The sequence below is a fragment of the Centruroides vittatus genome, unplaced genomic scaffold, assembly GCF_030686945.1.
Source record: "Centruroides vittatus isolate TY-2023 unplaced genomic scaffold, ASM3068694v2 contig_1322, whole genome shotgun sequence".
Classification (NCBI taxonomy): domain Eukaryota; kingdom Metazoa; phylum Arthropoda; class Arachnida; order Scorpiones; family Buthidae; genus Centruroides; species Centruroides vittatus.
In genome coordinates, this window is record NW_027120842.1 from 148075 (window position 1) to 161541 (window position 13467).

The 13467-nt window shown below is 32.4% G+C and overlaps 1 protein-coding gene across 1 annotated transcript in view; it reads right to left on the reverse strand.

The window, feature by feature from the left end:
* Nucleotides 1–11250, reverse strand: part of LOC136990671 (VPS35 endosomal protein-sorting factor-like) — a 29040-nt gene extending 17790 nt beyond the window's left edge. The window contains exons 1-3 of the mRNA XM_067289079.1: nt 11082–11250; nt 2850–2946; nt 1455–1679 (exon numbers count right to left, since the gene is read on the reverse strand). Of these exons, the coding sequence (XP_067145180.1) occupies nt 1455–1679; nt 2850–2946; nt 11082–11095 (336 nt within the window). The 5' untranslated portion in view covers nt 11096–11250. The remainder of the gene's footprint in view (nt 1–1454; nt 1680–2849; nt 2947–11081) is intronic.
* Between the last annotated feature and the right edge of the window lie 2217 nt (nt 11251–13467).

Here is a 13467-nt window from a genome sequence, read left to right on the forward strand (position 1 = left end):
GGTAGTCAAAAAGTTTTTGATAAATAACCCATCCTATAACAGTAGCGTAGCGAGGGGGAAAGTGAGGTCTATCATGCCCCAGCAGCACTCGCAGGAAGGGTGCCCGGGGCAGGAAGGTAATAGTAACTATTCGTAATATATTATAGATATTTTAAGGTAGGTACTACATTCTATTATTATTTGTATTATATTCTTATTACAAGTAAATTTTATATATTATATTACTAAATGTTTCTGGAAGGGGAGGGGGGTGCCAATAAAGTGTTGTGCCCCAGGCACCAGTTATGTTCGCTATGTCACTGTCCTATAATGATGGTTAGGAAATTTTTTTACCAATGTAAGAATATGAAATCAATAGTTTATAATCAAACAGAAAAATGCTAAAAGTGTCTAGAAGCCAGAAATTGTTTATTTAATTATTATTTGGAACTGATCTGAAGATGAAGCAATTACATTTCAAAAACATCAATCAAATAAATGATTTCTGGCTACTAGAAATTCTTCCAGCATTCAACCAATAGGCTTATGGAAGATAAATTGCCTTAGAATAGAGAATTAATCATTATCTCCCTTATTTCCAATTACATCAAAGACTATTTCTTTTTCTCCAAAATAAAATTAACACTGAAAAGAAAGAAATTTGAGGAAACAGTAAATAAAGTGAAAGTTGAAAAAAAAACCAATGATAGGAAATTTCAATAAATTCAAAAAGTATCCATATCATTTCAGTAAATATAGAAATGTTTTTAACATTGTTCAAAATAAACCTTGTAAAGTTATTTTGAACAATGTTAAAAAATTTTTTATTCTACTAATCTGATTTCATCTAAATTTATATAGATCTAGAATTTACTTGTCGAACTTTGTATGAAATCACATTCAAAAAATTACAATGTTTAATGCCACCAGTTTTTCAAATCTACATATGTATTATATTAACAATTTCTGTTGAGTTATATTTAATAAACTGTTTTAGTTAAAATGTATAATGTTAATTTGTTTTAGATTAAAACAAATTGACATTATACAACACTAGGTAGCCCAATAGTTCAATTATTGTTAACTCACTTAAAATTTATAAAACAAATATTTATGAAATTACTAAAACAATTAAATTTAAATTTGATTATCTTTTGTGTGAAACAATGTAAAATAATTTTGCTGAATCCACAGAGGAAGTTAACGGGTGATCCTTTTGAGGGACAAATCGTACATCCCACAGGCAACCCAGTGTGACCTACTTACATGCTATTTCTTTGTAAAGTGTTGGTTTCAGTTTCAGTGCAGATGGAACATTTTGTTTTTAACATATATTCAGATTTACATGGTTATTAGTACAATAATTTGTTTAAAAGATATTTAAATAATACATATCTGTATTTATTAATCATATATATATATATAATATTAATATATGTAAAATAATACATATCTGTATATAATTTCAATCTTACTCTTTCAAGCATGTTCACTTCAGCAGCCATTTGACTGAGAGGATCTGATGCAGCAAACTGAGAAAGAGGATCCATGCCTTCCAGGGCAAAACTTAAAGGATGAAGTGGATCATTTCCCCCATTCCAACTTGATGTAAGCATAGACTTCCTAGGAGTACCCTGTATTGACGAAGAAGCACTACTTGTTGTGCTTCCAACTCTTCTCTTAATCTTTCCTTCTTGTACCTTAATTTAAAAAATTTAAATGGAAATCTTTAAAAATTGATCTATTAATGAATTTAATTTTTAAATGTTATTTCTGTTATTGTGTATAATAGTATCATGCTAAAGCATTAAACGTCACAACTGCTTGTAGTTATTATGTAATAAATAAATAAATAAATTTAGAAACTATCTAATTCTGTTTTATAGATATTGTAATAAATTTAAAAGTAATTGGATTTTTTACAAATAAAAGAAGATCACCACTTTTAGACGTTTTGTAATTTGATAAATACAAACACATCAAATAGATTGGATCAAAGTTTGAGTTCCTTAAAAAGTAAAACAAGCCTTTTATAGAAAGTAAGAACTTTCTTTTAAAAACTATATAAAACTAAATATCATAAATTTCTTGCCAGTATACATTTTTAATTTTAACTTTTTAGATTACTTAACCATTTAAAAATTTAAACTGTTAACTTCAAAAATTTTTAAATTTAATTTAAAAAATATAATGATACTGAAAAAAACTGCATTAAAATATTATGATATTTATAAAAAGAATATTAAATTAACTATTAAACTTTAAATTTTCAAAGAAATATCCAATAAAAATCAACTACTGAATGGTAAATTAGCTCAGTAATGCTTGTCATACTTGTATAATTATGACATAATTTAATATATTACACACACACACACACTTTCTAAAGCATTGTACTGAATTGGCTATTATTAAAATTAATAGAAAGTTGAGGTTTAAATTTCATACTTTTCAGATTATGAATGCATTTTGCTTAGTAAATATTTAATTGGTGATCAGCAGATAAAATAAAGTGATGCTATTTACAGATTTGTTGTCATGCTATTTCTTAAAACATTGGCTAATCTTTTTAAATACTGATACATTTAAAAGTAATTAGAAAAAAATAAGGAAACAAATTTAAAAATATATATAAGAACTATTTTCTACATTTTTACAAAGTAAAACAAATTCTACTGATTCAAGAACATTGTAAATTTAAAACAGGCTTCTAATATCAATATTCAAATATCTCAAACAACATATTCATAAATGTAGTTTTAATGTATTATGTGATGTAATAATGATATGTTTATTAAAAACAAAAGTCTGTTTTTTTTTTATTTTTATTTTTTTTAGGAATTTCTAACTTTAAAAACAAACACACTTACAGTTACCGTTAAAGGTTTGAGAGGATGATTAATAACCTCTTCTGCAACAATCTGATTTTCTCTCCTTTCAATTTCATAGTTTTTCTGTAAGGATTGCCTATTTGAAAAAATTAATTAATTGATTACTTTGTCATATATATTTTCATCATTATCATCATCATGCAAATTATTAATTTATAACTGAAATAAATTATCTTAACATTAACTATTAATTAAAATGTTAGTTTTGAAAGTTATAATTATTTTCTTTCTCTAAATTTTCATTTATTATTCATACTACAAGTTTTCTCAAAGATAGTTATTATAAACAAACTTTTAAATGTCAAAAACATAAGAAATATATAAACTATTCCTTATGTATTCTTGTTATTTATATAATAAACTTTATTTAATCAATATTTTAAGTAAATTTTTACCATATTAGTTAAACTGTGACAAAATCTGTCAAATTTAATAATCCTTTATTCACTTTCATGTTTCAATTGCACAACATACTGATTTTCCTTTTTAGACTATATTCAATGTTCGTGACACATGCAGATGAACTTTTCAAGATACTTGTTTCAGATCCATTCCTTTTTAAAAAATGTAATTTAAATTGCTTAAAAAAAATTATATCAAGCCATTTTGAATAAACTTCTTTTTTATCACTGTTTTGACATATAAGTAACCTAAAAAAATCCAGCAATGAAATCTCTTAACTTTTCTGGCAACATTTAAAACTGCATGTGTGGTACAATCGGTTATGATATTTTATTAAAACCTTTTTATATTTTTAATTATTAGAAAATGGCAAAAAGCTTAATTTTGAGGGTAGGGATAGGTTTTATAAAATATTGTAAATAATGATAACGAGTAAAATAGTCATTTGGTCAGACCCTACTCGAGATGATGACACAATACCCCCTCTTTATCTTCCCACCTCATCAACTGTTAACCAGCAAAATTTAATAGCATCAATCCCTCTAATACACAATTCTCCCTGAAAAACTCCAGAAATTTTAGACAAAAGGCACAGGAGTTATTAAGTTTGTGCCTCCCACACAGAAAAACATCCAAATTTTTTTGCATTTCTTGATGTTTCAAGGTCCAGAGTCCAAAAATGTAAAAATCTTGGGGGATTGTGTTTTTGACCAATCACCATACACCTCTGTTATATACAACAGAGCTGGGAAAGAAAAAAAGAGGGTTCAGTAGATACTACGAAGTTATTGTTCCTGCAAATGAAGTAAATAAAAAAAGTGATTAAATTAGATAAATATTTTCATATTATTTACTGGGGTGTAAAGCTAGTTCGCCTCCTCGTGGTGCACCCTGGATAGCGTCTACTCATGAACTAAATGAGCTAGCAACTTTTGGCGTCCAAATAATCTGTAGGATCTCCTGGACAATACACATCGTCTCTCTCTTTCTTTTTTTTAACTATTTAAACTACTTATGTCTCCTCATTACAAAGGCCCTCATAAGGGCCATAGCACCGAAGACCTTGGTCCTCAAATTAAGATATGTCAAATTAATATTGAAGGCATTAGTCGAGCAAAATGCCAATACTTACATAGGATTCTGAAGGACAATGAAATTGACATAGTTGTAATTCAAGAGACTCATACTGAGAATGAATACCAACTTCAGACAAGAGGTGTGATTCCTGGTTTTGAACTAATTGGCTCAACCTACCACAAAACATACGGCACTGCAACATATGCCCGTAGTGACATTGAGGATATCCTGTTTTGTAAAGCAACCACTGACAATAACATTCATGTGGTCACTATACAGGTTGGCCAAATTACAATCAGCAATATCTATAAACCCCCAGCTACAACTTGGCCACAACACGTCATACCACAATTACCTCATCCTGCTGTCTATTTGGGAGACTTCAACAGCCACCATGAACTCTGGAAATATCGCAACACTGATAAAAATGGTGACATGGTATTTAAATGGGCAGAGGAAAATAATCTTTATCTTCTGTTTGATGCTAAAGATCGATGCACCTTTAGGTCCAGCGCATGGGGTTGTGAATATAACCCTGACTTGTGCTTTGTGTCTACAGATGAAAATAGACAACCGTTATCAGCTACACGCACAGTTTTAAATCAATTCCCATATAGCCAGCATCGCCCAATAATTAACAGAATTGGACTTAATATTCCTATAGTAAATAGTATACCACGCGCAAGGTGGAATTTTAACAAGGCTAACTGGACTTTGTTCTCAGAGGATCTTGACAAATGTTTGGGATGGATCCCACCTACATCAAACAACTTTAAAAGGTTTGTTGGAGCACTGTTTAGTGTAGCCAAAAAATGCATACCTAGAGGATACCGCAAGATTTATATCCCAGGATGGAGTGAATTACTATATAGGAAGTTCCTAGAATCTGGTGACCTTGAGATAGCGGATGAACTACTCATAGCTTAGATAATGCCAGGCATCTTAGATGGATAAACACTGTACAAAATTTGGACTTTACAAAGTCAAGTAGAAAGGCATGGTCCCTGCTTAGAAGATTGGGAGGAGCAACTGTCAAACCAAGTAGAGAAAACTTGATTACTCCAAATAGTATCGCAGGACACATACTAAATATATCTAGAGCTTCTAGAGATCGTGAATTCACCAGTAAGATTAAAAAAGAGCTTACGTCCATCAAAGCTAAATGTAAAAATGATACAGCGTATTCACTACCCTTTGTTACTGAAGAAATCTCTGCTGCCCTTAAACAAATAAAAGCTGGCAAAGCCCCTGGAAATGATGGTGTCCATCCTGAATTCCTGTTACACAGTGGCAAGTACACTAAGCAATGGCTGGCTCGTTTCTTTACTGACATCCTACAGAAAGGTAATATTCCTTTCGCTATGAAACAAGCTAAAATCATAGCTATCCTGAAACCTGGAAAACCTAATGATAGACCAGAGAGCTATTGACCTATCTCACTCTTGAGTGTGATGTATAATCTTTTAGAGAGACTTTTTTACAACAGACTGAGCAAGACAATTTTTGAGAATATTCCAGTTGAACAGGCTGGCTTTCGACCGAATAGGAGCTGTACGGACCAGGTACTAGCTTTTACTACTTTTGTAGAGGCTGGATATCAAAGGCAATTAAAAACATCTGCGGTATACATCGATCTTACTGCAGCATATGATACTGTCTGGCGGCATGGCTTAATCTATAAGCTGCTCCGAGTGATACCCTGTTTAAAAATGGTTAAAATAATTGATGAGATGTTAAGTAACCGACCCTTTCAAGTTGTCATGGGAAATTCGAGAAGTAGGATAAGAAAACTAAATAATGGCCTACCTCAGGGTTCTGTCCTGGCACCACTGCTCTTTAGTCTTTACATAGCTGATTTGCCTCAAACGAAGGCAAGGAAATTCGGATATGCAGACGATTGGGTGATTGCCACGAGACATAAAGACCTTGCAATTACTGAAAAGATCCTGACAGAGGACTTATCAATCTTAGGACAATATTTTCGCCAGTGGAGACTTCAACTGAGTAAGACAAAAACTGAAGCTACATGCTTTCACCTTAATAACAAGCTGGCAAATGAAGAATTAAAGATTTATTTTGACAATAATTTACTGAAATATAATAAGAACCCGAAATATCTTGGTGTCACTCTGGATAGAACTTTATCCTTTAAAACACATCTGATGAATTTGGCTGCCAAGGTTAATACCAGAAACAACATCCTCCAAAGGTTATGTGGAACCACATGGGGTTCTTCGCCGTCCACCTTACGGATCACTGCTCTTGGCTTGGTTTTCTCTGCAGCGGAATACTGTGCACCGGTATGGATAAACAGTACTCACATTAATAAACTGGATGCCCAACTAAATACTACCCTACGTATCATAACAGGTACTCTCAAATCAACTCCTGTCCATTGGTTACCTATTCTGAGCCATATCCCTCCATCTACACTCTGAAGGGATAGCACTCTGCTCAGGGAATATAGGAAAATATTATCTAATCCACAACTCCCGATTCATCAAGATATTGATGACCTCAGCATAAACCGGCTTAAATCAAGACACCCCCCCATTAAGAGCTAAATCCCTGTATTCCAATAATTTCAGCCTCACTGAATCTTGGAAAAGGCTCTGGGCTGATGTCTCTCCGGTGGACAGCCGACAACTTCCTTGTATCACAAAGCGACCACCTGGATTTGAGTTATCCAGAAATCTTTGGAGTGTGTTAAATCGGATTCGGACCAAACATGGGTTGTGCAGGGACAGTCTTTTTAGGTGGGGAAAAGTTGCATCCCCGCAGTGTGACTGTGGTGCTGAAAGACAGACTATACACCATATCTTGGAAGATTGTCCAGTAAGATCTTTTCCGGGACAACTGAGTGACTTCCTGATTGTGACTGAAAGTGCTTTAAACTATATTTCTAACTTAGATTTACATTTATGATTTGTGTTCTTTTTTGAATTAGATGTGTAGCCATACGCTAAATAAATATTATTTACTACTAAAATTTAAATAGCTTATTTAAAATGTTTTTGTTCATAAAGTTATTTTTATACAGGGCTGTAGAGTGTAGACCAAGCTCATTATTCTCAGAAAATTTTAAAAGTCTGACTCGGCTTATAAATAATAATTTAAAATATACTTTGATTATATTAACCCAGAATAGCATTTCATCACTATCAAGTGAATCATCAGGCTACTTTCTAAACATTTTTTAAGTCAATCATCAAGCATTCCTATTGAAACTGAAAGCACTAATCTTTTTTCCCACAGGGTTTTTCATTATAACCACTATCATTTCATCTTTAACCACACATTGGCACACAAAATGTTTTCCATCTGTAATTTAGGGACTGTCAATAAATGATGTCATAATTCATAGAGGATGAAGCAATTTGGAATGTGACACAATGTGACAAGAGGAGGGGAAATTATCCTTGTAATGACTGTTGATCAATATCATACATGCTTCTTTTTAACACAATACCATCATAAAACATTCTTTAAAAATTTGTATCATATATTTAATAAATAAATAAAAATATAAATACGACTATACAAAGATAAGACTTTGCTTTTGTCTTTCCTTCTCGCCGTTCACACCATTAGCAGTCCTTAGACGATTACAAAATCTTGGAGACAACCTTTCTTTTGAGGCTACTGCCTCCGCAGAACTACTGTCTCTGAGATTTTGTAATCGTCTAAGGACTGCTAATGGTGTGAACGGCGAGAAGGAAAGACAAAAGCAAAGTCTTATCTTTGTATAGTCGTATTTATATTTTTATATATTTATTAAATGTAAATAACGCTGGCCATGTACTTTTTATTAATTTTTTACTTTAAAATTGTATCATATAGTTAGTTTACTACGGCTGGTAACAATCTGTTACAGGCACAATAAAGTGAGTGGAGCAATCTCTGTGATTATTATAGTATATAGTATTATAATATACATGATATACTCATGTACACAATATACTCATGTATTGATGATTCAAAGCCACAGCTGCAAAGGACTACAAAGTAACTAAGCCCCCTAGACTTAGTCAGCAGTTCCACATGCAATATGTATAACATATGCTTTTGTTTTCATCATATAAACTTAGGCTACTGTTAAGATTTTTTACACTTGAACTTTAGCTAATAGGCCTATTGCCGATAGAAAAAAACACCAGTAAGAAGTTTTTCAGCATGCCCAAATGACTTATTTCTGGCTATGTGATTTTGTCAGTTCATGTTTTACAAGTCTGAAGTAATATTATGAAACTGTTGTGCTGTGGCCAGAAGTGTGACTTCAGGTCCATTAGCTAAAACAAAATGTATTTGAATATAAATATCTGAAAAGAAAATCAACAGTTATTAGTGACATGCAAAAAAAGATGAAGAAGTAGGGGAATGATCATAACATAAGATCTTGCATTACAGGAGGATAAAATTTCTATGAGGAAGTTAATATAAAGTATATGACAGAAAAAACAGCCATTGGAGTCAAAGTCTGTCATTTTTACTACTCCAACTCCACAGCCCTGCTTTTATATCCAATATTGGCTTGACATTTTCAATGATTTAGTCTACAGTATTAGAAGTACTTTTATTTTTATACAAATTCCATTTTGTTTTAGAGTATAATAATAATAACTTTATGAAAATTATTTTCATAAAGTTATTATTATTATACTCTAAAACAAAATGGAATTTGTATAAAAATAAAAGTACTTCTAATACTGTAGACTAAATCATTGAAAATGTCAAGCCAATATTGGATATAAAAGCAGGGCTGTGGAGTTGGAGTAGTAAAAATGACAGACTTTGACTCCAATTATTGAGATGGTGCCTAATGCCTATCTCAAGTGCCAAATTTATTTCTAATCTGTAATCGTATATATCCAAAAGTTAGCCCGATTATTTACAGCAGTTGATGATTTATTGGCTTAATGTTATCAGGTTTAGTATGATGTTTATTTGTATGTTTTAACTTAATTTGAAATAATATTTTTGTAGTATATTTTATTCCAATTTATTAATATGTAATATATTTTTAGAATAATAAAACTGAGGTATATACATACTCAAAAACAAGAAAAGACAGTTCGTTATTTGCAAAACGTATTTGTTTTGCAAAAACTGCCAGAATTTAAATGCAGATTTTCTACTTAATATATTTTATGCACTATTTGAGATAGAAACCAATTTCCACATTTTTTTCAAAATTTTTTAAAGGTAATGCAGTGAACCACAAGTAACTTTTTTCTCACATAATATAAATATAGAATCTATATAAAAACATACATAAGATAAATATACAGCATAAAAACATGCACAAAAAATAAAACCGAATTAAATAGAACTAACTACTGGATTGTAAAAACTAATACAGTTTTTTTACACAAGTTTTTAAAACAGACAAAACTCAAATACAAAATTTTGGAAATAGATTAAATAATCCATTTAAAGATTTCTGTGCAATATTTCACAATATATATAATTTTAATGTATTTTGACTAGTTTATTATTATTTTTTTTTCCTTCAATTAGGCACCCTCATTTAAAAACGAATCATTCTAACTTACAGATATCTAAATCATATAATTGTCAATGTAACTGGGATGGCTAAATATCCAAGATGGTAAGGCATCAGTCTTAATCTGCCGGGAGACCTGGTATCAATTGCAAGTGGTCAAAATAATAAAGATGAACTAGCCACCATGGTTAAGTGCATTCGCACTGGACGTGAAAGGCACAAAATGTAGCAAAGCAAAGAGAGCTATCAAAGAAACTCAAGCTATGTAACCTCAGAGTTAAAAATTTTCATGTCAGTCAATAGGCATATTCAACAGCTGTGTGTTGGCATGTGCAAGCCAACAAAAGCAATGTTTTCATCTCAACTAGAGTTCTTGACTCTCGACAGAAAATAACAGCAACCAATAACTAAATAGATCCACGTTGAAAATAACGTTAAAAAAAATACCGGTATATAATTTAATTTTGATAAGCCTACACAACACAGTGAACAAAAAGAACATTAACATGGCAATGGCAGTATGTATCAAATTTTTTAAAATGCCATCTATCAGTAAAAGTGCAAAACTACAACGTGCAACCATGCTAACCACCACTTGCTGCACAAACAAAATTTGTTCACCGGACTCATCTGTTTCATTTGCTCTCCAGTGTAAATCGCACCTCACTTGGCCGAATTAAATGATGCATCTTTGATGGTGAGTAAAGTTTAAAGAATGTTAACATTTTCAACCCGGTTAATGGGCCACCTAAGAGGGCCTTTTTCTATACCAGTCGCGGGTTTGTCGGACCCACAACTGGCAAGGAATAAGGCCCAACGTATTCGAGACGGACCGTCTGTGAACCATGCCCAGACAGGTTTGCCTTTGGGCATGGTTCACAGAAGTCCATCTCAAATACATCAGGCCCCATTCCTCGCCAGTCGTGAGCCCAAAAGACCCACAATGGGTATACAAAAAAGCCCTCTTAGCACCTTCGAAATGGAAAGAGTAAATAATTAAACTGGAAAATAGTGTAAGCATTCATAATCATATTCACATAAAACAGAATAATTAATAATACTCTGTGCAATTCATTTTTAATAAACAAACTTAAACAGAATAAATGGAGAACTTTTAGCAGGATCGATATACAAAGTTGTGACTTGAAGGCATTAATTTAGTTTTTTTTCATTTAAGCATTGAATTTATAATATTGTCATCATAATAAACAGAAATAAACTTATCTTACCACTGATAAGTCATTTTGACTGAATATCAATTACAGAAGCCTTAAATAATATTCATCTATTTATTTATAGCTGTATTTTATCAACTAAAGACGTAAACTCTAAACTTTTATTATAAACACGAAAACAGACGACTTTTAGAAAACTCCCACCATCCCATCCTTAAGTCAATTCTACATGTCAGTGCTGCCAAGCTGTTTTTTGATCAAATTTTTTTAAAAATGTTAAATGAAATCATTTAATTTTAAAATATCTTTTAAATTAAGTTTTAGAATATTTATATTATTTCATTATTGATAATTAATAGTTTAGTTTTTAATTTCAGTTCTTTCCTTTTTTTTTAACTCGTTTTGCCCTGTAGACACTTTTTTTTTGTAACTCTTTCCGCCCAGTGGGCACTAAGAGGGCCTCTTTTAGTAAGCCCATTATGGGTTCGGCCAGGCCCACAATGGGGCGGCCGGGTGGTGAGGGACGGGCCCGACATATTCGAACGGACCACCCCCCGAAAAATTCCTGGGGATTATTCGACCCGTTCGGATTCGATCCCGGGTCCCCCCAGAGCGGTAGGCTGCCACCTTTACCGCTCGGCCATCCGGCCGTCTCTATCAAACTATTATTAAATAAATTTAAAAAAATTTTTTTGTATAGTGTTAGAGACGTTTATAAGAATGAGGTCTTATTTAACGTTTGTATAAGTTATATATTGCATTTTTTATTAATTATCGTTATATCCTTATCAGAACCATCCAAAACGTTTCAAAGGCATTGGTTCATTTGAAGAATGCCGAAATTGTATTTCCGACAGAATCGGAACTTCCATCTGTTAAACATGATTTTTCAGTATTGTCCAAGGATAACTTTCCTGGTATAATTGGGGCAATTGATTGCACCCATATACCTATCCAGTGTCCTGACAGCAGTAGAGCACAAGTTTTTTTTATAATAGAAAATCCTATTATTCTATTAACTGCCAGGTGAGAATTATTTACATATATCATCATCTTTACTTAATTATGAGGTTAAGTTTGAGAAACACTGATCTAGACGGTTTTGGTCTGGCCAAACTCATAATAAGAGGCCCTCTTAAGCTTAGTTCACACTGAGCGAATAGCGAAAGCGAATGAGAAAAGCGAAAAACAAGTTTTATTCGCTTAGCGAAATTGACCCATACAACCAAAAGCGAAAAGCGATTGCGAATTTTAAGGAACCAATCATTTGCGAGAGAAAACGTCATTTCGAAAAACAAAATGGCCGCTTCCGACATTCCGTCGTTAACCACGTTTGTTTATTTATCGAGAAAGAATGATACGTCAAAAAGAAAACGATGCTGAGTGAGAGGAATATCAAACATCCGTAATTACAACATTTACTCTATTGCGTAGGAAGTTTCTGTAGCCATCTCGAAAACAACAAGAACCACGTGACAACTAGCGGGAATACGATTGGTGGCGAAATTTTTTCGCTAGCGAAAAAAGCTCGCCACCAATCGTATTCCCGCTAGTTGTCACGTGGTTCTTGTTGTTTTCGAGATGGCTACAGAAACTTCCTACGCAATAGAGTAAATGTTGTAATTACGGATGTTTGATATTCCTCTCACTCAGCATCGTTTTCTTTTTGACGTATCATTCTTTCTCGATAAATAAACAAACGTGGTTAACGACGGAATGTCGGAAGCGGCCATTTTGTTTTTCGAAATGACGTTTTCTCTCGCAAATGATTGGTTCCTTAAAATTCGCAATCGCTTTTCGCTTTTGGTTGTATGGGTCAATTTCGCTAAGCGAATAAAACTTGTTTTTCGCTTTTCTCATTCGCTTTCGCTATTCGCTCAGTGTGAACTAAGCTTAAGAGGGCCTCTTATTATGAGTTCGGCCAGACCAAAACCGTCTAGATCAGTGTTTCTCAAACTTTTTGAACCGCGACCCCCCTTCTGCACTTAAAAATTTCAAAGGACCCCCGAAGAATAAGTATGTGTCAAAAAGCATCCCGGAGGGAGGGGGTTAGGCTCGTATTTAAATATTTATATTATTTTTATTATTTATATGTGCAATTTATTTAAGTAAAAATTATTTTATATATTTTTTATTTCTACTATTTCTAAACATGAATCCATAGTAAATTTATAAAATAATTGAAAAAATTTATCTGGCATCAATTTTTCAGCGACCCCCCAAATATTTTTCACGACCCCCTTGGGGTCGCGACCCCTACTTTGAGAATCACTGGTCTAGATGATACAGCAGGGTTGCTAGATTTAAATTTTTAAAAAAAAGCCAACTAAGGTAAAAAAAGCCAGAAAAAAACCAAAATTTATTATATATCTTATATACATTATACTTTAAATATACTTGAAAGCTATTTTATTATATTAATACTTCTTCCTCAAAAAGC